Raw genomic sequence first — 27,313 nt, forward strand, 5'->3', positions numbered from 1 at the left:
GGCAATCCCCATTGGAGGATCAAGTGAAAATTAAGACATTTTGATACCAGGCCAGAAAATCAGTCAGACTGGAAGTCACATGATCTAGCAGAATATATTTGTGCTATAAAAAGAAAGAAAAAAAATTTAGAATTAAAAATTCCATATTAAATATCACAGTAAAAATATAGGATGTGCTATACTAAAAATACAGATGTCATTGATAAAACTACTAGCAAATATTTACTTGTAAATATTTTCAATGACTATTTGCTATAAAATATAAATTAAATAGCACAATGACATCCATCTGCACAATGTTAAAGGTAAATGATGAAGTGCTAAGAGTAATAAGAGTAATACAAATAACATTTTAAAAAGTAAACAATTAGGTGATTCAGTGAATCACAGCAGCAGATAAGACAAATTTGCGAACTGCTAGGAAAGACTTTATGCAGACATATTAACTGACAAGGGATTCTTTTAAACAAAATGTGTGACTGTTTTTGGGGGTGTATGTAAAATATTTCACTGAATCAAGTCTCCTTTATCACCTCAGCACGTTATATCAGACAGAGAAGAGCTGCCATGTCAAGACATTGGGACACCTTGTGCCTTTAAGGACACAGCCCCGGGAAGCGTGTGCTGAGATGTACTGTTCTGGGAGAGGGGAAATAACAAGTCCCTCTGCCCCCACTCTATCTTTGCAAAGACAGCAGGTGGCTAACCCCACTTTTATCTCCTCTGCCCATCCCTGTGCCAGGGTTTTGCTCTCTGCCAGCGCCTGTACCCTTGGGCTTAACCCCGGCTCCTGCTGTTTCTTCCTGATTTTGCCCCTCAGCTTCCCCTGCCTCCAGTTGTTTGACCCCACTGGCAGTCAGTTTCCGCCCCCTGCACAGACTCTGCCCTCTGCCCAAAACTCCTTTAACCTCCGTGAACAATTTAAATCCCCAGTGAAAGGAGCAGCTACAGCAGCTGTTACTAAGCATGCTCAGTACGAGCCAAGCAGCGCACTCAAGGCCTGCCTGCCTGCCATGGTCCTAGCACCAGGGTGAGCCTGCTCCAGCCTGGCCCGTGATCCTGCAGGAAGGGGGGGGGGGGGGGGGAAGCGCTGAGCACCCTGAACTCTGACCAACACCGCTGGGCCTGATCCTGTGGGAGAGGGGAGCTGATGCTGCTGGGCCAGGTCCTGCATGCCACCCCATTTTTGCACCCCCGCTGGCTCTGTGCCCTGGGCGGCTGCCCTGCCCTAGTTACAGCCCTTTCTCCAGCCATTAGCTGTTTCTGGGCAGGGTCCCTTTTCCCATTCACCTCTGAACAGAAGTTTTAAGTCTATCCAGCCTCTTGCCTTATACTGTGATGGCTCCAGAAAGCCAGTCTGCCTAAAGGCTACCAGCTGGGCTGTGCTTTCTCTCTGAGGACACTGACAGTGTTATTACCAGTGATCCTACAGCTCTGTCTCAGCAGAGTACATTTATTTTAAGAACAAAAAAAAGCAGACTGAGAAAACATAGAACAACAACAGCAACAACAACAAAACCACAACAAAAGTTCCCCTATGCATGCTAAAACCTTACTAGAGATCACCCATCAGTCTTATGGGCCCAAGTAAGCCAAAGTCTTTCCAATCCTCCTACAAGGGCTGACCCCCCACCCTCCCCCTTGGACAGAGGCTCTGTCTGTTTGCTTAATCAAAACAAAGGCTCTGTGTCAGTTCAAACTCAGCTTTTTATACCAAAGCCCCTTCTTTGTTTGAGTCTCTGGAAAACCTAGTTTAAATCAGTATATGCAAATACCTGAGGGGGGGTGGTGGTTTTCTGGAGTTTTTTACAACTGTTTAAAGTTCCTGGAATAGCTTTGGTAACCTTCTCCCATGGAGTAGAACACATTAATACATAAACCATTCATAAATTTAAAACAATGGCTCCCAAAGATACTGCATGGGATTGTAATATCTATTTCAGTCAGGAACAGAGGCGGCTGCCCCCCAGCAATTATAGGAGCCTGTCACAAAGGGCTGCTCTACACCCACTTTTAGTACCTGCATAACTATTTTGCTTGGGAGTGTGTGGGTTTGTTTGTTTTTTCCAAAGTAGCTATATCGGTACATCCCCTAGAGTGAATGCAGTTAGAACAGTATAAAAAGTGACTTTCAGCAATAAGTTATTCCCTTTCCTGTATGTGATTAAGCTATACCACCAGTGTAACAGCATCCACACGGAGGGTGTTGTACTGTTTTTTAACTGGTACAGTTAAAGGGGTACAACTTGTATGTATGCAACAAGACCCAACACACAGCTACTGGGCTTTTTTTGCTCAGCTGGTACAAAAAGGTAGGTAAACGTTTTTTTTCTAACTGTTATTCTTTGAGATGTGTTGCTTATATCCATTCCATTTTAGGTGTGTGTATGCTCACGTGCACAGTTGTCGGAGATTTCTGCCTTAGTGGTATCCATAGGGCCGGCTGCAGCGCCCCCTGGAGTTGGCATGCTCATGCAGCAGTATATCAGGCACCACTGGCCCTACACCCTCTCAGTTCCTTCTTGCTGGCAACTCCGACAGAGGGTAGGAGGGCGGGCAATGGAATGGACATGAGCAACATATCTCAAAGAACAACAGTTACAAAAGGCTAGTAACTGTTTTTTCTTCTTTGGGTGCTTGCTCATGTCCATTCCATGCTAGGTGACTCACAAGCAGTACCCCCAGAGTTGGGCTTGGAGTTCACAGCTTAGCAGCTTGCAGTACAGCCCTACCGAAGCCAGCATCATCCCGGGCCTGCTGGGTAAGTGCATAGTGGGACGTAAAGGTATGGACAGACCAGGTGGCTGCCCTACAGATGTCCTGGATAGGCACTTGGGCCAGAAAGACTGCTGAAGAGGCCTGCGCCCTGGTAGAGTGAGTGGTGATGATCGCTGGGGGTGGCACCTTCGTTTGATCATAGCAAAAATGAATGCAGGCAGTGATCCAAGAGGAAATCCTTTGAGCGGATACAGGGCAACCTTTTATCTTGTCAGCTACAGAGACAAATAACTGCATTGACTTAGGGAATGGCTTGGTCCTGTCGATGTACAAGGCCAAAGCCCTCCTGACGTCCAGGGCATGCAGCCTGCACACCTCCTCCAACTTATGCGGCTTCAGAAAGAAGACCGGTAAGTAAATGTCTTGGCTCAAATGAAACTGAGAGACTACCTTGGAAAGGAAGGCTGGGTGCAGTCTCAGCTGGCCTTTGTCCTTGTAGAAGACAGTGTAAGGCGGTTTTGAGGTGAGCAACCAAACCTCGGATACCCGGCAGGCCGACGTCACTGCTATCAGGAACGAAGAACAGAGCAGGAAGCCAAAGGCTCGAAGGGGGGGCCCCCCGTGAGCCGTGACAGCACCAGATTCAAGTCCCAGGGAGGCACGGGATCCCTAATGTGCGGGTAGAGGTGCTCCAGACTCTTAAGGAATCTAGCCGTGATATCCTGAGCGAAAACCAACCTGCCCTCGAATGGCGGGTGGAAGGCTGAGATGGCCACTAGATGGACCTTGAGATGCAGGAGGTAGAATGAGCTGCAATGAAGCTCGCTCGGGACGGACACCTTTAATTCACAATCCAGCAGGTGAACCGCTTTCACTTGGCCAGGTAGGTCGCTCTGGTGGAGGGCTTTCTACTTCCCAATAGGACTCTCTGAACCTTGGCCAAACACTGCTGCTCCTACGCATTTAGCCATGCAGCAGCCAAGCCGTCAGATGCAGCGCTGCCAGGTTCACATGCAGAAGACTGCCGTGGTTCTGGAACAACAGGTCCGACCTTAGCGGCAGCTGGAACTGGGTCGTCACCGAGAGGTCCAGCAAAGTGCTGAACCAGTACTGGCGTGGCCAAGCTGGCGGTATGAGGATGACCTTCGCCCTGTCCTGCTTGATCTTTATGAGGACCCTGGCCAGTAAGGCACCGGAGGGAAGGCGTACATCAGAGCCCCTGACCACGGGAGCAGGAAGGCGTCCGACAAGGATCCTCTGTCTATGCCCCGAACTGAGCAGAAAAACGTGACATTTTCTGTTTTGCCTGGACGTGAACAGGTTCACCCAGGAAGTTCCCCACTTCTGGAAAATAGAACTGACCACTTCCGGGTGAAGGGACCACTCGTGGTGAGACGAGAATGTCCTGCTGAGGTGATCTGCCAAAGCGTTCTTGGCCCCTGGAAGGTGAGTGGCTACGAGGTAGATATTTCGCTGCAGACAGAAGTTCCAGAGCCGGAGGGCTTCCTGGCAGAGGGCAGATGACCTGGCTCCGCCCTGCCTGTTGATATAGAAGACTGTAACCGTGTTGTCCATCAGGACCTGAACCACCATGCCCTGTATATGAGGTAAAAGGGTTGGCAAGCTAGGCGGACTGCCGTGAGTTCCCGGACGTTGATATGCAGAGAACTATCGTGACTGGACCAATGACCTTGAGTACTGAGATTGCCCAGGTGGGCTCCCCATCCCAGGTCTGAAGCATTGGAGAAAGAGTCACCGACGAGGCTGGGGCCACGAAGGGAACTCCTTCCAGCACCAATGTGGGATCCTGCCACCAGTTGAGAGATGACAGTGTGCTGTCCGGAATCCTGACCACCCAGTCCATGTGGTGCCGGATGGGGATGTAGACTGACGCCAGCCACGTCTGTAGGAGTCTGGGGCAGAGTCGTACGTGCCAGACCACATAAGTGCATGCCGCCATGTGACCCAACAATGGCAGGCACATGTGGGTGGTGGTGAGCGGGTGGGCTTGCAGGCCCAAGATGAGGTCTCCCATAGCTTAGAATCAAGTCTCGGGGAGGAAGGCTCTGGCTTGAATAGAGTCGAGAACTGCCCCAATAAAATCTATGCACTGCACTGGTGTTAGGGTTGACTTCTTCTCGTTTATTATCAGCCCTAGGTCGCAGCAGGTGGAACAGACCAGATTGAGATGCTTCCGCACCAGATCTGGGGACCGGCTCCTTATCAACCAGTTGTCAAGGTACGGGTAAATTTGGACTCCTTGACATCGCAGGGAAGTGGCCATTGGCGCTATACACTTTGTGAACACTCTTGGGGCCGACGAGAGGCCAAAGGGCATTGCCATGAACTGGGAATGGCGCTGGCCCGACATGAAACAGAGGAAGCGCCAATGCCCTTGGAAAATGGAAATATGGAAGTATGCGTCCTTTAAATTGAGGGCGGTATGCCAGTCACCCGGATCAAGGGAGGGAATGATAGAGGCCAGGGAGACCATGCGAAACTTCAACTTCTTCAGAGACTTTTTGAGGCGACGCAGGTCCAGGATAGATCTGAGGCACCCTTTTGCCTTCAGAATTAGGAAGCAGTGGGAGTAGAATCCTCTGCCTTCCATGTTCCAAGGAACCTCTTCCACTGCCCCAAGGCGCAGGAGGTTTTCGACCTCCTGAACAAGGAGTTGCTTGTGAGAAGGGTCCCTGAAGAGGGACGGGGATGGGAAGGGTGGTCAGCTATAAATTGCAGGATGTAACCCGAAGCAAATGTATCGAGCACCCAGCAGTCTGATGGTATACGGGACCACATTGACTGGAAAGGGTGGAGGCGATTGAGAAAGGAGGGGGATAGATCCGGTACACTGGCTGGGGCCGTCATCCTCAGGCGCACCCTCAAAATGTCTGCTTTTGGCCTCCCTGATTTTTGGGAGGGTCAGGCTGCACCGCCAGGCGGGAAGACAATGGGATAACGTCTCTTAGGCACCCTGTCCTTGTCTTTCCTCCTGTAGGAGCCTGACCTGGAAGCCCCAGGACCTGGACTGTGGCAGAGGAGGCGGGGGTGGAGGATGGAAGGCTTCCTAGACTGCTGAGGGGTATGCCAGCTCAAGGAGCGGAGGGTGCCTTGGCAGTCCTTAAGCCCATGGAGCCTTGAGTCAGTTAGCTTGGAAAAGAGCCCTGTACCTCCAAGGGGAGGTCCTGGATTGTGGCCTTCATTTCAGGGGACAGCCCAGAAGCCTGCAACCACAAGCTATGCCTCATGGTCACTGCTGATGTGACCTGGCCGTCAAATCCGTAGTATCCCAGGCCATCTGGAGGACTCCCCTGGCCACTGCTGTGCCTTTGCTCACTAACGCAGTGAACTCTTTGGCATGATCCCATGAAACGATTAAAGGAGTCCCACAGGTTGAAGGTATAACGTCCCAGCAAGGCCTGGTGATTAGACACTCCGAACTGCAAGCTGGCCATCAAATAAACCTTTTGGCCAAACAAGTCCAATCTCTTAGCGTCTTTATTCTTCGGTGTTCCGCTAACCTGTCCCTTTTGTTAACTGTGGACACAACCAGCGATGCTGCCGGGAGATGAGTATACAAATACTCAAAGCCCTTTGCAGGGACATAATATTTCTTTTCCGTCTTCTTGGAAGTCAGTGGAATAGAGGAGGGAGATAGCCAAATCATCGTGGCAATCTTGAGGATCCCTGGGTGGATGTACAATACGACCCATGCTGGGGTGGTGGCTGAGATGACATTGAAGAGGTTGTCAGCCTCCTCAGCGACCTCCTCAATTTTCAGGCCAAGGTTTTCCGCCACCCTGTTTAAGGAGGGCCTGGTGCTCCTTAAAGACATCCGCGGGACTGCTAGGGCGGGATGGCCCTGCGACCGCCTTGTCCAGGGATGATGACGAAGACTGTACCTCCTGCGGGAGGGTGTCATCCCCTTCCTTTGTGGGGAGGGTTTCCTCAGTGCCGGGGTGCGATGCGCCACATTAGCCTCCGCATTGGTACCACATTCTGACTGTGGTGCCATGGCTGGCTTGTCCGATGAGGCCAGGGAGGGCTGGGAGTATTGGACCGGCATGGTGAAGCACCGGCATCCCCCACGGGTTCCAGTACAACCATTTGGGGGGCCACTGTCCCTGCTGCATCGGTGCCATGGCCGGTGCCTCCTCAGTCTCCAGCATTGGTGGGGAGTCGCCCCTCCTTGGTGATGGGCTGGTGGTCTGACCCTGACCAGTGTACTTCTGGCGATCACGGTGGGGCCGTCGAGGCCTGGGTCTATTTGCTGACCCCGGTGGGCGAGTGGCAGGGTGACAGTGAGTTGCGCCGCCTTCCCGAGGAACGGTACCGGAGCGAACAAGACTGGTGCGGAGATCCCAAATGACCCCTCCAGGATGGTGACTGACGTCTGGGAGACCGCATGGGAGCGGGTGACCGGCGCCTCAGCGACCTGTAGCCAGACGATTGCTGGTACCGTCGGTACGGTGAACGGCACCTCAAACCCGGAGTCCCAGAGAACCCGGAGGTGGAGAGCTCGCTGGAGACCAAGGCCTCCAGGCCGGATACCTGGGACATGGTGCCAGGATCCGAGGTTGCGGCGATGGGGACCTGTGCCTGCAGTCCAGCGACCAGGGGAGTTCTGCCAGTCAATGCTGCTGCATCCCGGTGGGCTTACCCTTCGGTGCTGGGGATGAAGCCGCTTCAGTCACCTGGAGTGGCACCTGCAGAGCCGGCCGGCTCTGCTCTCTAGTCACTGGGACTGGTTTGGGCACTGAAGGCCCCACAATAGGCTGGGAGCCCCTGCTGCTGCCTGGAGTAGGAGGCAGGTCCCGAGCCGGGCTCGGAGGTCCGAGCTCAGCGGCACCCCTGTGAAGTCCCAAAGCAGGTGCATGGCCTGACACAGGTCATTTGCCCGTGGCCCCTCTGTCCTTCAGTGCCGAGGGACTTCGCTTCTTCTGCTGCTTCCGTGGCCCTGGCAAAAGGGAGTGATGCCAGGCCGAGTCCGATGCCAGCAGTACACTGTGCACCGAGGCCGATGTACTCGGCGTGGGTTCTGCGGTGGAGGGCTCCAACGCGGGGCGAAGAGCAGCCTCCATCAGGATGGCCCTCAACCGAATATCTCGCTCCTTCTGGTTCTGAAGGTGAAAGTTTATGAAGATGCAACACCTATCTTTCCTTTGGCTGTCTCCCAGCTACTTGAGATAACTGTCGTGGGGATCACTGATCGGCATCAGCCTGCTGACTACCAAACACGATTTGAAGCCAGGAGAGTGGGGCATGCCCTGCTCAGGGCAAAGTCCCAACAGGGATTCTAACTAACTAACTTAACTACTATGAACTATATACAATAACCAGTAGAACAAAGCCTATGAGAAAGGCTATGAAGAAACCGCTAGAGCTCTTACGATGCAAGGCAAGGTGCTCCAACCAACCATCACGGGTGGTAAGAAGGAACTGAGAGGGCGGAGGGCCAATGGCGCCTGATATACCGCTGCATGAGCGCAGCGCTCCTGAGGGCGCCACAGCCGGCTCTACAGATACCGCTAAGGCAGTATCACACCTAAAATGGAATCAACATGAGCAAGCACTCGAAGAAGAATAGTTGCTTGTTGCATAGCAGGCCAAGCTATTTGGGGGAAAGGAGAGCCTGTTGGGGGAACTGGAAAAAGTAAAACCTTCAGCTTAACACACACTGCAGATTTCATATCGTCTACCTTGGCATTTACAGCAATACCACTCACCGTAATTTCTAGATGTGACACCTATCCAGGGAATAGTAAGACCTGCAAGAGAACTCCTTGCCTCCCACTCTCTACTGGTCTTATTTTCCCCCTCAAAAGACTGACTGGCACTTCCCCTGTTTGCAGTGGCTAGCAAAAACAAAACCTTCAAAGGAATACTAAGAATTAACCTGTTATTAACAGTTAAATATAGCTGTGCAGACAATAGCTAACTTCAGTTGCTTACAAGGCCTGTGTCCAGGGTCAAACTCAAACAATATACTCTTCCCTTTTCCTGAAGGGGAAGAGGGTAAGAAGATAGCTGGCATAGATAGCAAAAAAAAAAAAAAAAAAAAAAAAAAAGCAGCTTCCTCTGTCAGTTTTGCACCAATGAGAGTTTCCCTTCTCTGTCCACTTTAAGGACACAGCACAATTGTGGCCTTACCAGGTAGGAAAATCTGACCCTATATTCCTTAAATGAAAGCTTAGGTTCTGGAGCACAAGTACTGGCTTTGTAAGTTGCCAGAGACCAGTTGCATTTAACCTCTGCTTAGTTTTTCCCTAGCCTCATGTCGGTCTCCTGCTGCCCAATTTCAGATCTTCTAGGGGAGAAAAGGAAGTGCTCTTTCGTCCAATAATGAATTATTGATATGTGTGATGGTCCTCACTTGATGAGGGTGGTAGGGGAGTATCACCTAATAGTCAGGGTTTAGGGTCATGATGTGCAGGGAGCTTGTTGGTAGGGAAGCTCAGGCCCTCCCACTCCACTGGGCTCTGACCCAGGGTCCTTTGAGCGCTATCAGTGCTCTGACAGCCAGGGCTGCTTAAGCCCAACTTGAGCCACTTCCTATCACCTCTGCCCCCCGTGACTGTCCCAAAGTCACTGTCTGGGTTTAGGCGGTGCGAGGGATGTCTGCTCACCAAAAATGACCCTTCTGGCATCTGTGTGTAGCAAGGTCGCTCTCCTTTCTCTCTCAAGCAGAAACTGCATCCTCTGGTGGTATGGCCCATCCTCTTGGGCCAGCTTAGTCCAAGGGCTTTCCCCTGCTGGGGTAGTTCAAACAAAAATAAAGGGGGATTAACCAAATCAAAAGTTCATATGAGAAGGAAAGGGGAATCCCTCTCAGGCTGTCTCTACAGCAGATCCTCCCTTCCATCAGGGAGGGACCTTTGGGCAGCTGTTTAGGGAGATTCTGCCTTCCCTCAGCTCTTCTCCCCTGGAGCTGCCTGCTGCAGGTCTGCGTTCTTCCCTGGGCTGCCACCAAATGAACTGCTCCCCTGCCTTTTAACTCCTCCTCCAGTTGGTGCATTTGCTACAGGTGTGGTGGGGCAGGACTGGTTGGGCCCAGAATAGTTTTTTAACCCCTTGTTGCCTAATGTGGAGTTTGTATACTCCATCACACTCTGAAAGAGAACTCAAATATGTATGTTATATTAACATCTTTCTACCATCTCTAAAATAGCACCAGGCTGAACTCTCCCTGCCTGCCAAGATTTGACTTTTTTGTTTCTGGGTGCTCTCTGTAGAGAATGCAGTATGTGTAAGTGCAACAACCGTCCCCCACCCCTTTTTTCTTTTCTTTTTTTGTTAGCTGATTGTATACATCAATCCTGTTGTAAGATTCCTACACTGTCTCTACCTCATATTTCATAGTAATTTTACCGTGCTATACATACTTCATGGCAGTTATTGGTTATGGTTTTTTTGGCTCTAATGGGGCTTTTAATACCACAGATGCCACAAAATCCTCAGGTGTCAGAATTGGTAGGCTATTTGGTGGGTAAAGTTAAAAGTTGATATATCTGGAAGGACTGTTGATAGCTTTGTTATATCGCTGTGGAACTTGCTTCCTGTTTACACTTGTAGGGCCAGTTTCTTTCAACTTTAAAACTTCTATTTACCATTGCTTCTAAAGTTTCTTAATGTTTATAAACTTAACCCTGTTTTGATGAAAACAGTACTTACCTTTGAAAGATGCAGTATCAATATAGGCTGCTCTTAGAGTTGAAGAGATGCATGCTAGCCCCATTCAGAGTTAGGAGATAGGTATTTTTGAACACTCAAAATTTGAGTTCTAGTATATATTTATATATCTATCCTAGGTACAAAAATCTATAGTTTTCCTTTAAGGGAGAACTCCACCGTAATCTTCATACGGTAATTTCGATGTCATATGCAAAGTCAATTTATGCTGCTACAAATAGTGGAGGGTGGAACAAAAGCTAAAGAGAAGGGGCTTATCTACATGCAGTTGCATTGGTAAAATGTAAGGTCTTATGACAGATTTTAGAAACCTCTAAAACATATACACAAGATGATATCTAAAAAGTCTGTACAAATCATTATGAAGTTATACGTTACACCTCTACAAAACAAGATGAAAAATTATATAGAAGGATGTATGATTCTATATCCTCACAGAAAGAAGCCTTAGTAGAGGGATTGTGTCCAGACTTCTGACGTTTGGCGTCCAGCCTATGTTTTGGTGTCCAGCCTATAGTCTGTGCCAGGAGAACAATAATGCCCTCTTACTGTTGGACCAGCAACTCAACATTTCCATTTTTACTCTGGGCAGAGAGATGACATACATGTTCTTGTCAAAAACAGCCAGTATTTCCACAAATAGACCAGTCTGATTAAATCCAGACTAGATAAAAGCAAAATGTGTTTTACGTATAGCAGAGAGAAAAAACAATCTAAACATTAACCACATTACTCAAGAGTCCTACCATACACTCTTAAAACAGTCAAATTTTAACAATGATTTAGCCTTGTTGAATTGATGTTTTATTCCTAATCCTATGAGGAAACCTGTTCTGCATCTCATTACAATAGACACAATCTTTCTCTGGCATCAGACATTTCTTTGTTATTTATTACCTGATAGCCCCCCTTGAAATTCAGTTTGTAAATCCCTATTCTCTTGCCTTGCAAGAGTTCAACATCTCACATTAGTTTCAGGGAATTTAGGAGTTATTCATACTAGTTAGTGCTGGTGAGTCTCCACCAACCTGGTGATCTTATATACAATATTCATTAACAATTCAACTATTGAAAAGACAGTTACCTTTTTTCTTAACTGGTGTTCTTCGAGATGTGTTGCTCATGTCCATTTTAGGTGTGTGTGCTTGCCACATGCACCAGTGCCGGAAGTTTTTCCCTCAGTCGTATCCTTAGGGAACTGGTTCTGGTGCCCTCTGGAGCGGCGTGCATATGCCGCAGAATATGGGGCACAGCCAACTCCTTCCACCTTCAGTTCCTTCTTGCCGGAAACTCTGACAGTGGGAAAGGAGGGTGGGTCATGGGATGGACACAAACACCACATGTCGAAGAACACGTTACGAAAAAAGGTAACTGTCTTTTCTTCTTTGAGTGATTGCTCATGTCCATTCCATTGTAGGTGACTCTCAAGCAGTACCATTGGAGGCAGGTAGGAGTTCATGGATGTGTCGATTGCAACACAGCTCTGCCAAAGCCAGCACCATCTCTTGCTTGCTGGGTGATGGCATAGTGCATCGTGAACGTGTACCGAAGACCACGTTGTGGCCCTTCAGATGTCCTGGATAGGGACATGCACAAAGAAGGTCCCCGAAGATGCTTGAGCCCTAGTCGAGTGGGCCTTCACTATAGGTGGCAGCTCGGCTTGAGCCAGCTCATAACAGGTTCGAGTGCAGGAGGTGATGCACTTCAAGATCCTCTGCAAGGACACTGGGAGGTGTCCTTGCAGAGGATACGCGCCTTGCTGAGGTAATGACTACAAGGACAGAGGGAACAAGAAACAAAGGGCGGTCCTGTGAGCCTAGAGAGAACCAGGTTGAGGTCCCATTGGGAAACCGGGTCCCAGACCGGCAGGAAGAACCTTTCAAGGCCCTTTAGGAACCTCATCGGTATCTCATGTGAGAACACTGACCGGCCCTAGACGCGTGGGTGGAAGGCCGATATGGCTGCCAAGCGTGATGGATGAAAGCACAAGGCCTTGGTGCTTTAGGTGGAGCAGGTAATCTAGGATGGACCGCAGAGATGACCATGTTGGGGAGATGCTATGCTCCGACGCCCAGGAGGAGAACCGCTTCCACTTTGCCAGGTAAGTCGCTCTGGTGGGGGGCTTTCTGCTTTCCAAGAGAACCTGCTGTACCTGGCAAGAGCAGGCCTGTTCCTCTGGGTTCAGCCACGCAGCAGCCAAGCCATGAGGTGAAGAGAGGGAAGGTTCGGGTCCTGCAAGAGCAGGTCCAGGTGGCTGGGCCGTGGCCCTGGTGCAGCCATGGCCAGATCCATGAGCATGTCGAACCAGTGCTGGCGAGGCCATGCCGGGGCAATCATAAGGACTTGCGGCTTGTCCCTTTTGATTTTCGATAGGACCCTGCTGACCAGCAGAATCGGCAGGAACATGTACCTCAAATCCTCTGCCCATGACAGGAGAAAGACATTGGAGAGGGCACCCCTGCCGAGACGTTGGAGAGAGCAGAATTGATGGCACTTCCTGTTCTGTCTGGAACAAGTCCACTCGGGGAGCCCCTCACTTCTGGAAGAGCGCCCGGGTGACCTCCAAGTGGAGAGACCACTCGTAGTGAGAGAAAAAGGAACTGCTGAGGCGATCCGCCAGCATGTTCCAGACGCTATGCGAAGCTTCCAAGTGGATCTCACGCAAAATCCCACAGGCGAAGTGCTTCCTGACAGAAGGCCGACAAGCGAGCTCCCCCTTGCCTGTTGACATAGATCATCGAGGCCATGTTGTCCATTAACACTCGCACTACTCGACTGGAGAAGTGTGGCAGGAAGACATGGCAGGTTTAGGCGGATGGCTCTGAGCTCCCTGACATTTACATGTAATGCCAGCTCCTCTGGAGACCATGTCCCTTGGGTTTATAGTGTACCAAGATGTGTTCCCCAACTGAGGTTGGAGGCATCTGGTATCAGGGAGACCGTGGGTCATGGAACAGCACTTCTTCCAGCACCACCCTTGGGTGCACTGCAGAGAGGTAAGTACCTTCGGCGGGATTGTGACAACCTTGTCCAGATGATCCCTGGATGGGGAATAGACTGTGGCTAGCCACAGCTGAAGGGTCTGCAGCTTGAGCCTTGCATGGTGGATGACATATGTGCATGCTGCCATGTGGCCCAATAGTCTGAGGCAAACCTGGACTGTGGTAAGCGGGTATGCTAAGATGCTGGCAATGAAATCTGACATTATCCTGACCTGTTCTGTGGTAGAAATGCCCTGGCTCAGGTGGATTTGAATACTGCTCCGATAAACTCTATCCTTTGGACTGGGATGAATGTTGGGTTTTGCTCATTTATCAGCAGGCCCAAGGTGCGGCATGTGGTTTGCAGCACGGTGACTATGCGCTGGACTTGGGCCCTGGAGCGGCCTTTGATGAGCCAGTCATCGAGGTACGGGTAAATCTGGATACCCTGACATCTGAGGTTAGCTGCTACTACTGATATGCACTTGGTAAACACCTTCGGGGTTGTTGCTAGGCCGAAAGGGAGCACCGCAAACTGGTAGTGAGCAGTCCCACCGTAAAGCGCAGGAAACGTCTGTGTCTGTGGAATATCGATATATGGAAGTACGCATCCTTTAGATTGGAGGGCGGCCTACCAGTCTCCTGCCTCCATAGAAAGGATGATGGAGGCTATGCGAAACTTCAACTTCTTGAGATATCTGTTGATGTCTCGCAGGTCCAGGATGGGTCTTAGACCGCCCCCCCTTGGCCTTTGAGATTAGAAAATAATGGGAGTAAAACCCCTTGCCCCTGAAATTTAGGGAGACTTCCTCCACAGGTACCACCTGCAGAAGGTCCTGCACCTCCTGAGCAAGCAGGCTCTCGTGAGAGGGATCCCTGAAGAGGGTCAGGGAGTGGGGGACAGAAATAAACTGAAGCCACAGTACTGAGGACCTATTGTTCTGATGTTATAGAGGCCCAGACAGGGAGGAAAGGTGACAGGCAGTTAGAAAAAAGCTGGGAAGCAGGATCCAGGACACAGGCTGGAAGGTCGCCCTCGAGCATACCCTCAAAATGCCCGTTTACCACCCTGCTGGTTGCAGGTGGAGTCCGAGTGAGTGGAGGACATTGGCTGGTGGCCCTGCCAGCACTTATAGGAGTTGCCCTTCTTGTGGAAGGGCTCTGACCGCAGCTGACTGCCCAACCTCTGGGACTGTTGCGGCTTAAACCGCTTCCTTGCCGGCCCTGGGGTGTACAGGCCCACGGTCTGCAGGGTTGCCCTCAAGTCTTTCAGACCATGCAACTTGGTATCTGTTTGTTCAGAGAACAGCGCCAGGCCATCGAAGGGGAGGTCCTGGATTGACTGCTGAAACTCCATGGAGAGGCCCAAGGATTGTAACCAGGATGCTAGTCTCATGGAGATGGCCAAGGCCCTGGTTCGGGCCGCAGAGTCCCCCGCATCTGAGGCTGCTTGGAGGGCTGCCCTTGCCACTGCCTTGCCCTCATTGAGGATCACCATGAATTCTTTCCTGGGGTCCTCAGGCAGAGAGTCTCTGAACAAATTTAGCCATGTACTGCCAGATGTTAAAGTTATAGCGGCAGAGCAAGGCCTGATGGTTGGCTACTCGTAGCTGGAGGCTGGAAGATGAATACATTTTTCTTCCAAAAAGAAATCAAGCCTCTTTGCCTCTTTATTTTTGGGTGTCGCATCTGGTTGACCCTGCCTTTCATGCTCATTAACAGCTGACACCACCAGTGAGCCTGGGACAGAGTGGGTGTAAAGGTATTCATAACCGTTAGCCAGCATTTAATATTTACGTTCTGCCCGCTTGGAAATGGGGGGCAGCGACAAGGGCATCTGCCACAGGGACAGTACTTTTTGCCACCGCCTCGTGTACTGGCAGTGCTACCCTGGCAGGGGCTGCTGAAGCACATCAAAGAGGGAGTCTGAGGGCTCCGCCAGCTCCTTGACTTCTAGCTCCAGGTTTGAGGTGACCCTCTTTAGAAGTTCTTGATGAGCCTTGGCATCATCCTGGAGGACCAGGTGAAAGGGCCCCGTAATGGCCTCGTCAGGCAAGGATGAAGAGGAGGGGGGTACTGGTGGGTCTGCCACCACCGCTGCCTCCTCCACGGGTACCTCCGTTGGGCTCGGGTGACCCTGAGGGGGTTCTTTCCAGTGTCACCTCCATGTCGGGGGGCCAGCAGGAGACTGTCGCCGACGATTTGTCTGATGCCCCGGAGGTCGACCTACACCCTTGAGAAGGCTGCAAGAACTCCCAAGGATTCCATAGGTGCCAGGGGGCAGGCCACTGGCCTTGAGGCCATGCTACTGCAGGAGGTGCCACCGGGAATGTCGGTGAGCCCGAGGAGGAGGGGCCGTGTCCAGGGGACCAGGATGGTGCCGAGGCTGTCTATCCCAGTCACGTCAGTGCCAGCCTCGAGGTTCCACTGGAGATCTTCACAAGGGTGACGACTCTCCATGCCTCGATCCCAGAGACCGGTGGCAGTGTTCAGCGGATTGGCAACGGGAACCCGGCGATCTACGCCTAACACTCAGCGAGCGGTGCCAGTCCATTGAGTAGGTCTCCGTGCTGGGGAACGTTGGCATGCACGTGGTGATCCATACCAGCTCTCCGGTGACCAGTAATGGGGCTCCCGAGACCTGCAGCTTGAATTGCCGGAGCGGTGCTGCACACTGGGAGAGCGGCTGGGGCACTCATGGCGCCAGGGCTGCAGGGACAGGCGCATCTCTGCCGGTCTGTGCCATTCCACTGGCGATCGCCTCTTTGAGTCCGGGGACTGACACCGGGAACTCTGATGGGTGGGCTGACCCGTGTCCGAGGCATGGTGGCTCTGCACAGGTGAGCACTGGTGGGACACTCCTTGTGGTGAGAAGCGGTGCCACTCTGATGGGGACTGTTGGAAGGGTCCCATGGTGGGTTTGCCCCTGGAGTGGGGTACCGCCGTAACCGGCATGGGTGGCACTGGTAGGGACAGGATATACTTAGTGGCCTGCAGGGCATCTGGTGTAGACAGCACCGCCAGGTGCCAAATGCCGGTGCTGCTCTCCAAGGTGGCGGGTGTGTCCTGGAGTGGACTAGCCTGCTTGGTGGGAGTTGGGGCCTGACCTCCGTCCGGAGGCAAAGAGCCATCCCTCATGGGTCTTTGCTGTCCTCCGGCACTCTCCTTTGCTTTATGGGATGCAGAAGGTCCCCTCCCAGCCTTTCTTTGCTTTCTAACCGGTACCAGGGAGGTGGATCGACAGCGGTCTGCGGACGGTGCTGGCAGCGCGCTCCGCACTGAGGCCACAGTGCTAGGAGAGGAATCCAATCTGGATGTCTTTGGTGCCGGTGCAAGTGCCAACTCCATAAGGAGCGCTCGGAGACGAATGTCCCTCTCCTTCTTGGTCCGAGGTTTAAAATCTTACAAATGCGACACTTGTCGCTCACATGAGTTTCCCCCAAGCACCAAAGACAGCTACTTTGGGGGTTGCTGACTGGCATTTTTTTTTGCAGCAGTCACAGGGTTTGAAGACCAGGGACCAGGGCATGCCTCATCCGTAGGCTAAATCCCCATCTGGGACTACGAACTAACACTAACTACGCTAAGGGAACTAACAACTTTTAACAACTATATACAGCAAAAAAGTTCACAATGAGCAATTGAGAGAGAAGCTTGCTGAGGCAAGAGAATGTTCCAGCACCATCACTGGCGGTAAGAAGGAACTGAGGGTTGGGGGAGCCAGCAGTGCTCCTTATACCGCGGTATACACAGAGGGCGCCAGAGATGGTCCCCTACGGATACCATTGAGGGAAAAACTTCCCGCACTGGTGCATGTGGCGAGCACACACACCTACAATGGAATGGACATGAGTAATCACTCGAAGAAGAACCAGTCATTTTTTTATATATCTGCAAGTACCTGAACCCAGTCTTTTTCAACACTTCTCCACCCTTGATGGCTCTCGTCGAGTCAGGACTCTTAAGTGGCCATTATCATAGCAGAAAGACTGTCACCCGGGTTTTCAATCCTCACATCTGAATCGTGTGGGCTAGTGCCCCACCCTAAGTAAAATATTCATAAACTCGAATATGGCATATCAAGTTAAAATATAAGTACAGATAAAATATAAGTATAGATTGGAAATATTTGCCATTTGTGCTTTATGATTGAAGATGCCCAATTGATAAAAAAAGGTAGAAATTACATAAGCTTTTCAAACTAAAGAAAAACCTATGCCTAAGCGGGAATCTAAAATTCAGTCAACAGTAAGGAGTGTGTGAAAGGCCTAGCATTTTCAAACAGAGGTTGATGTAAATGAGCTTGTACAATGTCTTCACTGCTAGAACTGAAGTAAAACTAACAAATGAATGAAATGAACGCCAAAGAAAATAGTCTGGAAAAGTAGCTGGACTTGGACTGTTTGAAGTTAACTCCAAACCCGCAATCTTCTTATACACTTCTACCCCGATATAATGCGACCCGACATAATACGAATTTGGATATAACGCAGTAAAGCAGCGCTCTGGGGGGCGGAGCTGCTTTACCGCGTTATATCCGGCAGCGGGGCTCGGGCAGAGATTTATAGGGCCCGGGGCTCCCCACAGCGGCCGGAGCCCGGGGCTCTTTAAATCACCGCTGGAGCCCTGCTGCCGCTACCCCGGGGCTCCGGCAGTGGGTCTCGAGTGGGGATTTAAAGGGCCCGGGGCTCCCCGCAGCGGCTGGAGCCCCAGGCCCTTCAAATCACCGTCGGAGCCCTGCCGCCGCTACCCCAATATAACGCAGTTTCACCTATAACGCGGTAAGATTTTTTGGCTCCCGAGGACAGCAATATATCGGGGTAGAGGTATATTATTAATATACAGGCATAGCAATTTGTTATGGATACATATTTCTGACAAAAATAAAATAGATCAATTTGAGACCAGACTCATACTAATAATCTTTGTTTAAAGTATCTCAATGCAAATTTTATTCATTTGAATCCTCAGTTTGTTAAAAATCTATTCTTAAAAGAAGCTAAAAGCAAGTAGTCCACATAGATCAAGAGCTAATAAGTTTAAATTTTTTAAAGAATGTTAAGATTGGAATACATTTTGCAGTTGAGCTACTCCTGACAAAAAGGGGTTATAATGAAAATGATTAAAGACTCTTAGTTATAGCTAGATGCTGCTATAAATTATAACTTACTACGTTATATGCATTATAATTTTTATTCCATTTTTAAAAATAGTAACAGTAAAGTATGTCTTCAAAAACAAAGTATGTTTGGCTCTGCTTTAGCACAATATAATTTAATAATGATGGTTTAGAAAACATTAATACATATACTTTTTTAAAAATAGGATACAATATGTAATTACTTTTAAATGCTATTTGCATTAATTAACAACAGTGCAATAAGACTGACTTTCATTACAAAATTAAAGATTTGTTGAGCTGCATATCAGAGAAAAACTGTTATAAAAATCATGGAATGAAATGATTTCATGTAGTACTGATCCACAGTATTTATATTTAGACTTAATATAGTGCCTAAGCACTAGGCACTGTACAAACGAACACACACCATGGACAAAAAAACTTGTTACAAATATAGATTCTGTCTAGTCAATTAAGATGTAACATATTAGCTCATAGTCAGCAACACATACTCATACATAAAGTACCCATACTAAATGAAGTCCACCATAAGTAATAAAATCCCACATGCAATCACCTTGTTCTTCCCAGAAATGCCCATCGAAATAGAGTTGCCTTGCAGCATGCCCTGAAGGTTAAGAAATTCAGGCTTTTTCAAACCAAGGGAGAACTGAGTTCCAAAGTAGAGAACCCCTCATGGAAAATTCCCTGACAATAAGAAAGACAGCTAAATTCTGCATTGGGTTAAGTTTGTAAGTGATCTCAAAGTGTATCCCAATGCAGAGCAAATTATAGTAATCAAATCTCCATCTGACAAGGCAAACAAGAAGCATCTTTTGCCACATCTCCCCACCTTTGCTCACCATAACTGGAATAAGTGTCCTTAGTCCCCACAGACAATCAATCATCTTATACTCCAGACATGGCAGTGGCATTCAAGATTCTTGCGCACCCTCAGGTCACCAAAGGGACATGGCTGCTGCAGCTGATCAACAGGTATAGCAAGGAGGATATGATGGGTCAAAATGCAGTAGTAAGTAATCTAACAGAAGTAGGGAGGCTGCTGAAATTCAACAGAACCAAGTGTAAACTCCATTAAAAAATGTGTTGGTTTAATTTTTATTGTTCTATAAATTCTAAGGTTTCATTAATAGATGGCCATTTTAAAAAAAGCGAACTCTTCCATTAGTATGATGTCTGGTTGTACCAATTCAAGGAACGTTGTACTGCTTTTGTCCAATTATCCATGGCAAGTTTGTATTCTCCAGAGTCCCTCTGAGGCTCAAAAACAATTTCAGTTCGCCTCAGTTTCTTTAGTTGTTCTTTGTCAGTCCAAAACCCTGTAAGTACAAAAGTTAATCCTAAAGCTTAACTGCAAATATTGTGTTGGGAACAAATCCATACAATTGAACAATAATTACACTTAGAAGCATGGTGAAGATAATTAGGATTTTCCTTATTCATTCCAGTAACTTTCTTTGTAAAGTGGGTGAATATTTTACATTCTGAAACAATTCCAATATAATCCACTTAACTGAAATGCTGACAAACAGAGTATCTGCTTAACTGTGATGGTTTCCAAGGAACAGATTTAGTACATCGATGTTCATTTAGGTTCTGTCAAGATCAGGAAAATGAGCAAGGAGACAATAGGCCTCAACCACGGGTGGCCTCTCAATTAGGTGGGACAACGGGAACCAAGGGCAACACTGATCATTTTCCTACTTTCTTACTTAAAAGAATAGATAAATGGCAAATAATACTTTGTGTTGCCTACAAGTCTATGTAAAATATGCGAACAAACAGTTCACACCTATAAATTATATACTGAAGGGCCCTTTGTCTACTTCAGGCTGTTTCTTTACTCTATTTTAGCTGCTGAATAAGTCTCACCTAAAATAGTGTAATGTTTTGTACTAGGCACATTTAAAAAAAGACATTTAATAACACAAACAGCCATCAACAAAATATATTCCTATGAACCTCCATTAATAAAGACCATTGCTTAATAGACACATTTCGGTTATCATTGGAGCCTGGTTAATTAAATAGATTGATTCTAGTTTACTAGAGCTGAATTTTTTCTAACAGTTAATTTACTTTATACTATCCCTTTTGCTTATTACTGTCAAAATCTTAAGAACAAAAGAGGATTTTCTAAACTTATTTTACACATTCAGATTGTAATCCTGAAAACATACATGTGCTGTATAAGCTTAACTTTTTAAACTGACATCATTGGGACTATTCATGTGCATAAATTAACCAAATGCATAAGTGTTTGCAAGACCAGGGCATTAATTTGTGTTAGATGCACTGTCCCGTTAAACTGGTTTTATATATTTTGCCCCATCCTCTCTCCCCTCTGTTCCATCACACACGGATGTATGAATGAAAAGCGCTATTTTAGCTTGGATTTCCACAATGACAGTGTATAGTGAGTCGGTGTGGCTCCCCTCCTGCCCAGCAGAGGGAGAGCCCTTACAGACACCCAAGTGGGCGGAGTTACCGACACCTGTTCCCGCCCCCCGGAAGTCAAGGGGCGGGACAGGAAGTATAAAAGCTGGCCGCCAGAGCTCAGTGAGGCCCCAGCCACCGCAGGGAGCAGACGTGCGGCCGGGAGCTCCTGGCCGGGAGACCTCCGAGGCCCGAGGCCTTTGCCCTAACTGGCCGGAGCTACCCCGGGCCCACTACGAGGAGGAGCCGCCGGAGCCCGTCCGCTCCCGTCATTGGGAGGAGCCCTTGGAACTCCCCCAGACCAACCCCGAAGGCGAGAGCGCACCAGAGCCCCTCCGCCCCTGCTGTTACCCGGAGGAGCTGCCTGAGTGCAATTGGCCGGATTTCCCCATGGAGCTGCCGGACCTGCCACCAAGCCCCGGCCGAGAGGAGCCCATGCTGGTGGACTGGACTGGGCCCGGTGCCACGGATGAGGTAGGCCCTGAGGGGGAACCTGGAAGTAGCCCGGGGGTAGCCGACCCCGGTCAGGCTGCAGACACATGTGAGCCAATGTCAGTGTGTTTCGGTCAGGATACCCCACTGACCAGCAGCGGCAGTAACCGCTGCTAGGGCCCCGGGCTGGAACGCAGTGGAGTGGGTGGGCCTGCGTTCCCCCCTGCCACCCCGCTCACGGGTGGCAGGCTTCCCCCTCACCCAACGCTCAGGTAGGAGCCTGGACGTACCCCAACTGATTGTCTGCTCAGCCCCTGCATCCAAGGGCCTGAGCTATGACTGTTTGTGCCCCGCCCTGATCCAGGGCCTGGGCTCCTTAACTGCTTGTCTGCTCAGCCCCTGCATCCAAGGGCCTGAGCTGTGACTGTTTGTGCCCCGCCCTGATCCAGGGCCTGGGCTCCTTAACTGCTTGTCTGCTCAGCCCCTGCACCAGAGGGCCTGGGCTCCTTAACTGCTTGTCTGCTCAGCCCCTGCACCAGAGGGCCTGGGCTCCTTAACTGCTTGCTTGCTCAGCCCTGCCCCAAAGGGCCTGAGCTGGGACTGTTTGTGCCCCGCCCTGCTCCAGGGCCTGGGCCTCAGGACTAACTGTCTGTCGGCTCAGCCCCTGCCTGAGGGCCTGAGTCCAGAACTAATTGTTTGTTTGCTCAGCCCCTGCACCCGAGGGTCTGAGCCCCTGAACTAACCGGTTGTCGTTCCACCAGTGGTGAGTCGGTGTGGCTCCCCTCCTGCCCAGGAGGGTCGAGCCCCGGCACGAACCTTCTACACAGTGAAACTGTGAAAATGGTTAACTGACTATTTATGGACAATTTATTATCAGAAAATTAAAGAATGACAAAGCCATGTACAAGTTCTGCGGATCTATTTGTATTCTTCAACTGTATGTATTATAATGAGAAAAAAAACTAGTCAGCAAATATTTAGATGGAAAGTTTTTCAAAGAATATACATACCTAAAGCAAGACCTGCTAGAAAAGCAGCTCCAAGACAAGACATATCTGTGTTTACAGGCTTGTCTATCTTCTTATTAATTAAGTCAGAAGTCATCTGCATGATAAAACTATTGTTACTGATACCTCCATCAGCACTGTGTGGGAGCAAACAAAGGTAAAAGGTTGAGTTTAATAAAAATATTTAGCATCAAATGTTCAAAAACAACTTCTGAGTTTGCATACAGATACAGAAATTGTCTACTACATGTGTGCATACATATTCCATTTTATGTGTGAGCAGAGTTACAGGTACATATTTTGAGGCCAGGATAAGTCCTCTTGGGGGAAAAAAATACTGCCTTTGAAGTCTGAAAAAAATTATTTGAAAAAGCAACTTGTATTTTTAAGATTTTAGCACAACTTTGATTTCAGCCTCCTAAAACAATACAATTCTAATCCTGATTAAAATGTTAAGACTTACGGTAGAACATGGCTTTTACATGCTGTAACCTGAATCTCAGAACACTCAAAAATATCCTTTAGAAAGTTCAGTAAGTTCAGTTTATGTTCAAAGAGCTAGAGAGGTACATTTTCTTGTAATTAGTGAATCTTTGTTGGTGTTCTAGCCTATTGGTTCACAGTTGCTTCCTTCTGTGGGAAGCATGAGAAGTAGGCTGCAATCTCTCCATCCTCTCTCTTTACTTTCTCCTAAATGCCTTCGTATCATAGGCTTTGTCTACAATAATGAGGTAAGTCGATCTAAGTTATGCTAGCTAAGTTACATAAGTTATGTAACTTAAGTAAACGTAGCTTAGCTCGACATACAGCAGTGTCTACACCACATTATGTCAATAGGAGATGATATCCTGGCAACATAGCTTCCGCCATTCGTTGAGGTGGAGTACTGAAATTGATGGGAGAGCGCTCTCCCATCGACTTATTGCGTCTTCACCTGCTAAATTGACGCCGCTGCATTGATCGCAGTGGTGCTGATTTAGTCCCTACCGAAGACAAGCCCTGACACCTGGTTTTCCAGCCAAGGAAAACAGGCATTTATGAACACTGACCCTGTATTAGCTGAAGAGAGTTACCAGAGTTACAAGGCATTCCTTCCTCCAGGAGCACCAGGGAACAAATAATTAAACTATAAACAATTACCGACACTTTGTCACACAATGAATTACTATACCACTAGACTGCCATACTGCCAATTACTTAGCCACTTTCCTATTATTGACATTTATGGTTAAGGTTACCCAATAGTTCTCATTAAAAGACCTTTTTTAGGTTGCTATTGTCTGCAGGACTCCTGCCTCATTTGTTGCAGAAGTTGGAAGACATGTAATGAATGAGGCAGGTGGCTGCAGGAAGAGAAAGGATGGTCTCCTGGTTAAGGCAGCTGAATGCTGCACTGGAGAACTGGATTCTACCCCTGCGCTATCCATATGGTCATACATAGAAGCTGTGCAGGGCTGGAGTTACTATAGGATGATGGGCAAGTCACCTAAATGTTGTTGGTTGCCCACTAACTGCGTTCCTCATTTTCTGGGTGTCCAACATGAGACACATGGGGGCCAGATGGGCACTCAGATCTGCAAATTAAGTCGATGAACTGTGCTTTAAACATACAATATGCTATAAAAATGCTACCAATTCTGGAAAATCAGAGCCAAGGTGTCAGAAGTTAGGCATACAAAATTAACACACACTTGACAATTTTAGCCTCTCTCTCTGTGCACCAGGGCATATTTACACAGGGAAATTAACAGGCATTAGTATACCAGTATAATTATACTGCTATACAATTACTCTTGTGGACACTCTTATTTGGAATAACTGCGGCCTTTTTTCAGTTTAGCTTATGCTGCTTCAAAAAGGAAAACCCAATACAGATGGAATCTTTGGAAAATTTGTTATCAAACATTAACAAGTTTCTACTGGGCATGTGTGAAATGCGGTTTTCAAAGGCTCACAACCTGGCCAAATTTGGACAGATTTTCCTGGAGATTGCAAAAGGCACATCCCTGACACAAGAATGATCCCCTTGCCAAATTTCAACTCCTGCTCCAAAGCAAAGAGGTGCTACTGCAGGGATTCCCAAACTTTTTGCCAGCACAACCCCATTTTAATGAACTATTTCCTTCTAGAACCCCGGACAGCATGAGGGAAGCCATTCTGACAAACAAAATGGTGTCTTCCATGTGGCTTGACCTGACACACATGGTGCTTGTGAGGTCATGCTGTATAAAAGATGCCATTTTGCTCTTCTGAATGGCTTCTTCCATGCTTTCTGGAGTCCTGGAAGGAAATTAATTAATTAAAATGGGGTCATATGTATGGTATGTGTGAGGTCACGCTGTGTGGAGGATGCCACTATAGACCAAAACAGTGTTCCCCAAGCATCATAACCTGACCCCCAGTTTGGGAACCGCTGTAATACAGTTTCTCAATGAAACAATTGGAAGAATTTTTTAACATGACCAAAGCAAAGTATTTTCCCCTAACCTCATGCTCAGAAGTGACACAAATTTTTGCAAAAAAAATTTAGTCTGAGGCAGATAACCAGCATGGAAAATTTCAGCTAAAATGGTTACAATTAGGCAAAATTATAAGAAACTGAAAAAAGGATCTTATGATGGAAAGTGTCAGGCAAGCCCACTTACAGGTGTCAGTACCTGGACCCCCTGAATATTGCAGAGAAAATTAATAGAACAAAATTTGTTCTGACTTCTTTTAAAGTAAACCTGAGAGTGAAAGTTCAACACCAACTCATACTCACCAATGCAGATTTAGAATCCATATCACTTTTGAAGTTACGTCACCAGGAACATTACACTTAGGGCTGTTATCCAATTCCCAGTAATGGAATGTTCACAGAAAGACAAACTGAATAACAAAGTTCTAGAGCATGTGTGTTTTACTTGAACTCACAAACACCAAATAAAATTTATGACTTGTGATATTAAAAATAATACAAACATACCGAATATTTGTAAGTGGAACCCGCACCTCTTTCACAATGGTATCATACAGCTGTTTGTTTCTTTAAAAAAAATATTTATAGAAATTAATGTTGTATTTATACATAATGTATATTCTAAAACCTGTTCAATATCTATACAGTATGCAAGGAGATTATATGACAAAATGTGACAGCAGTTTTGTCAAAATTGCCTGCGACAGTTGACAAGTTCCCAGCATGGACTGAATGATTAAAAAATAAACGGAGACTGGTTTCTGTTACACACCATTATAATAGTACTCAGGTGACCCAATCAGGATCAGGACCAACTGTGCTAGGCACTGTATAAGGAGATATGGTTCCTGCCCCAAAATGCTTACAGTTTATTTAAGACAAGTTACAGCAGGTGGATGCAACGTACAACCTTAAGAACTGGAAGCAGAGAAAAACATTAATCACAGCTTCAGCAAAAAAACCCAGCACCAGCTGCTCTTTAAAGGGAAAAAGCTATAAAATGGAGATTACTTACTGTAACTTGAAGTTCTTTGAGATGCATGTATTCCTCACCTGGGTACGCATGCGCACCTTGCACCTGAGTCCGGAATTTCTTCAAAGCAGTGTCCACTGACCCGCATGTATACAGTAACTCTCCTCATGCTCCCGACCAAGGGTATAAGAGGCAGTGCTGGTTAACACCTCTCCATTTTCTCTTCTTACAACAATCCAAACGGATCCAAAGCAGAGGGGATGTAGGGTGGGTAGTGAAATACTGATAGAGACAACACTTTTCAAAGACCATCCAGTTACAGTAAGTAATCTCCATTTGTTCTTTGAGGGATGGTCCCTATGGTATATTCTACACCTGGGTGACTATCAAGCAGCGTTCTGACTTGAGGAGGGTGCGAGGAAACTGGCAGCAGAAATGTTTTTAGTACTGCAGTTCTATGGCTGCATCCACCTTTGCAGCTTGAGTTAGAGCATAGTGTGACGTGAAAGTATGGATGGAATTCCAAGTCGCTCCTCTGCAGATATCCTGCAGTGCCCTTGTGGTGATATGCTCAGGAGAGGGAAACTGCTATTTTTGCAGCACTCTAAGATGCATCCTGAAACCCATTTAGAAATCCTCAGAGGATACAGCTTATTCCTGTGACCTTTCTGCCAAGGCTCCCGAGACTTTTCCTGGATTTGGTGGGCAATGAAAATCATGTCGGTTGTCCCGCGGGATGGTCTAAAACTGCACTGAGAGTCTGGCAATATTTTCTCAGCAAGGGGAAGTAATCGGATAAGAGGATACAGGCAAGAAACTTCCCTGCTGTAGATAGCAAGGCAATGCCTCGATAATTTCCACACACTGACTTATCTCCTTTCTTAAAGATTTTAACAATGTTGGCATTTCTCAAGTCTCATGGAATCTTCTCATTATACCAGCTACGAAGAAAAAGTTTGTGGAGCATCCTTACCAGCAAAATCAGGATCTGTACATGGCCTTCATCGATTTGACAAAGGCTCTGGACTCAGTCAATCATGAAGCCCTGTGGAAGGTGCTGGCCAGATTTGGCTGCCCTCCAAAATTTATTAAGGTCCTAAGGCTTTTTCATGATCAGATGACTGCCACCGCTCTCTGTAATGGCCTGGAGACAGACCCTTTTGTCATCAAACCTGGGGTTAGGAAAGGATACATTATTGCCCCAACTCTGTTCTCCATCTATTTAGCAGTCATTTTGGTTCTCGTTAAAGACCGCCTCCCCAGTGGAGTTGACATTCAATACAGAATAGATGGGCGGCTTTTTCATCTTCGACGTCTCCATCTGAAGTCTAAAGTTCACAGGGCGTCCATTACTGATCTTCAGTATGCTGATGACTGTGCCATCCTCATGCACACTAAGGATGACCTTCAGTCAACACTGAATTTATCTGCACAAGCTTACCAAAGCCTACGACTCTCACTCAATACTGAGACGAT

The 27,313-nt window shown here is 48.0% G+C and overlaps 1 protein-coding gene across 1 annotated transcript in view; it reads right to left on the minus strand.

Annotated features, from left to right (window-relative positions):
- Positions 1-19,695: 19,695 nt before the first annotated feature.
- GK5 (glycerol kinase 5) overlaps positions 19,696-27,313 on the minus strand; it is a 94,727-nt gene continuing 87,109 nt past the window's right edge. Inside the window, exons 14-16 of the mRNA XM_065411152.1 lie at positions 25,372-25,431; positions 22,410-22,543; positions 19,696-19,850 (exon numbers count right to left, since the gene is read on the minus strand). Of these exons, the coding sequence (XP_065267224.1) occupies positions 19,696-19,850; positions 22,410-22,543; positions 25,372-25,431 (349 nt within the window). The remainder of the gene's footprint in view (positions 19,851-22,409; positions 22,544-25,371; positions 25,432-27,313) is intronic.

Source organism: Emys orbicularis, chromosome 9 (assembly GCF_028017835.1).
Source record: "Emys orbicularis isolate rEmyOrb1 chromosome 9, rEmyOrb1.hap1, whole genome shotgun sequence".
NCBI classification, from domain to species: Eukaryota; Metazoa; Chordata; order Testudines; family Emydidae; genus Emys; species Emys orbicularis.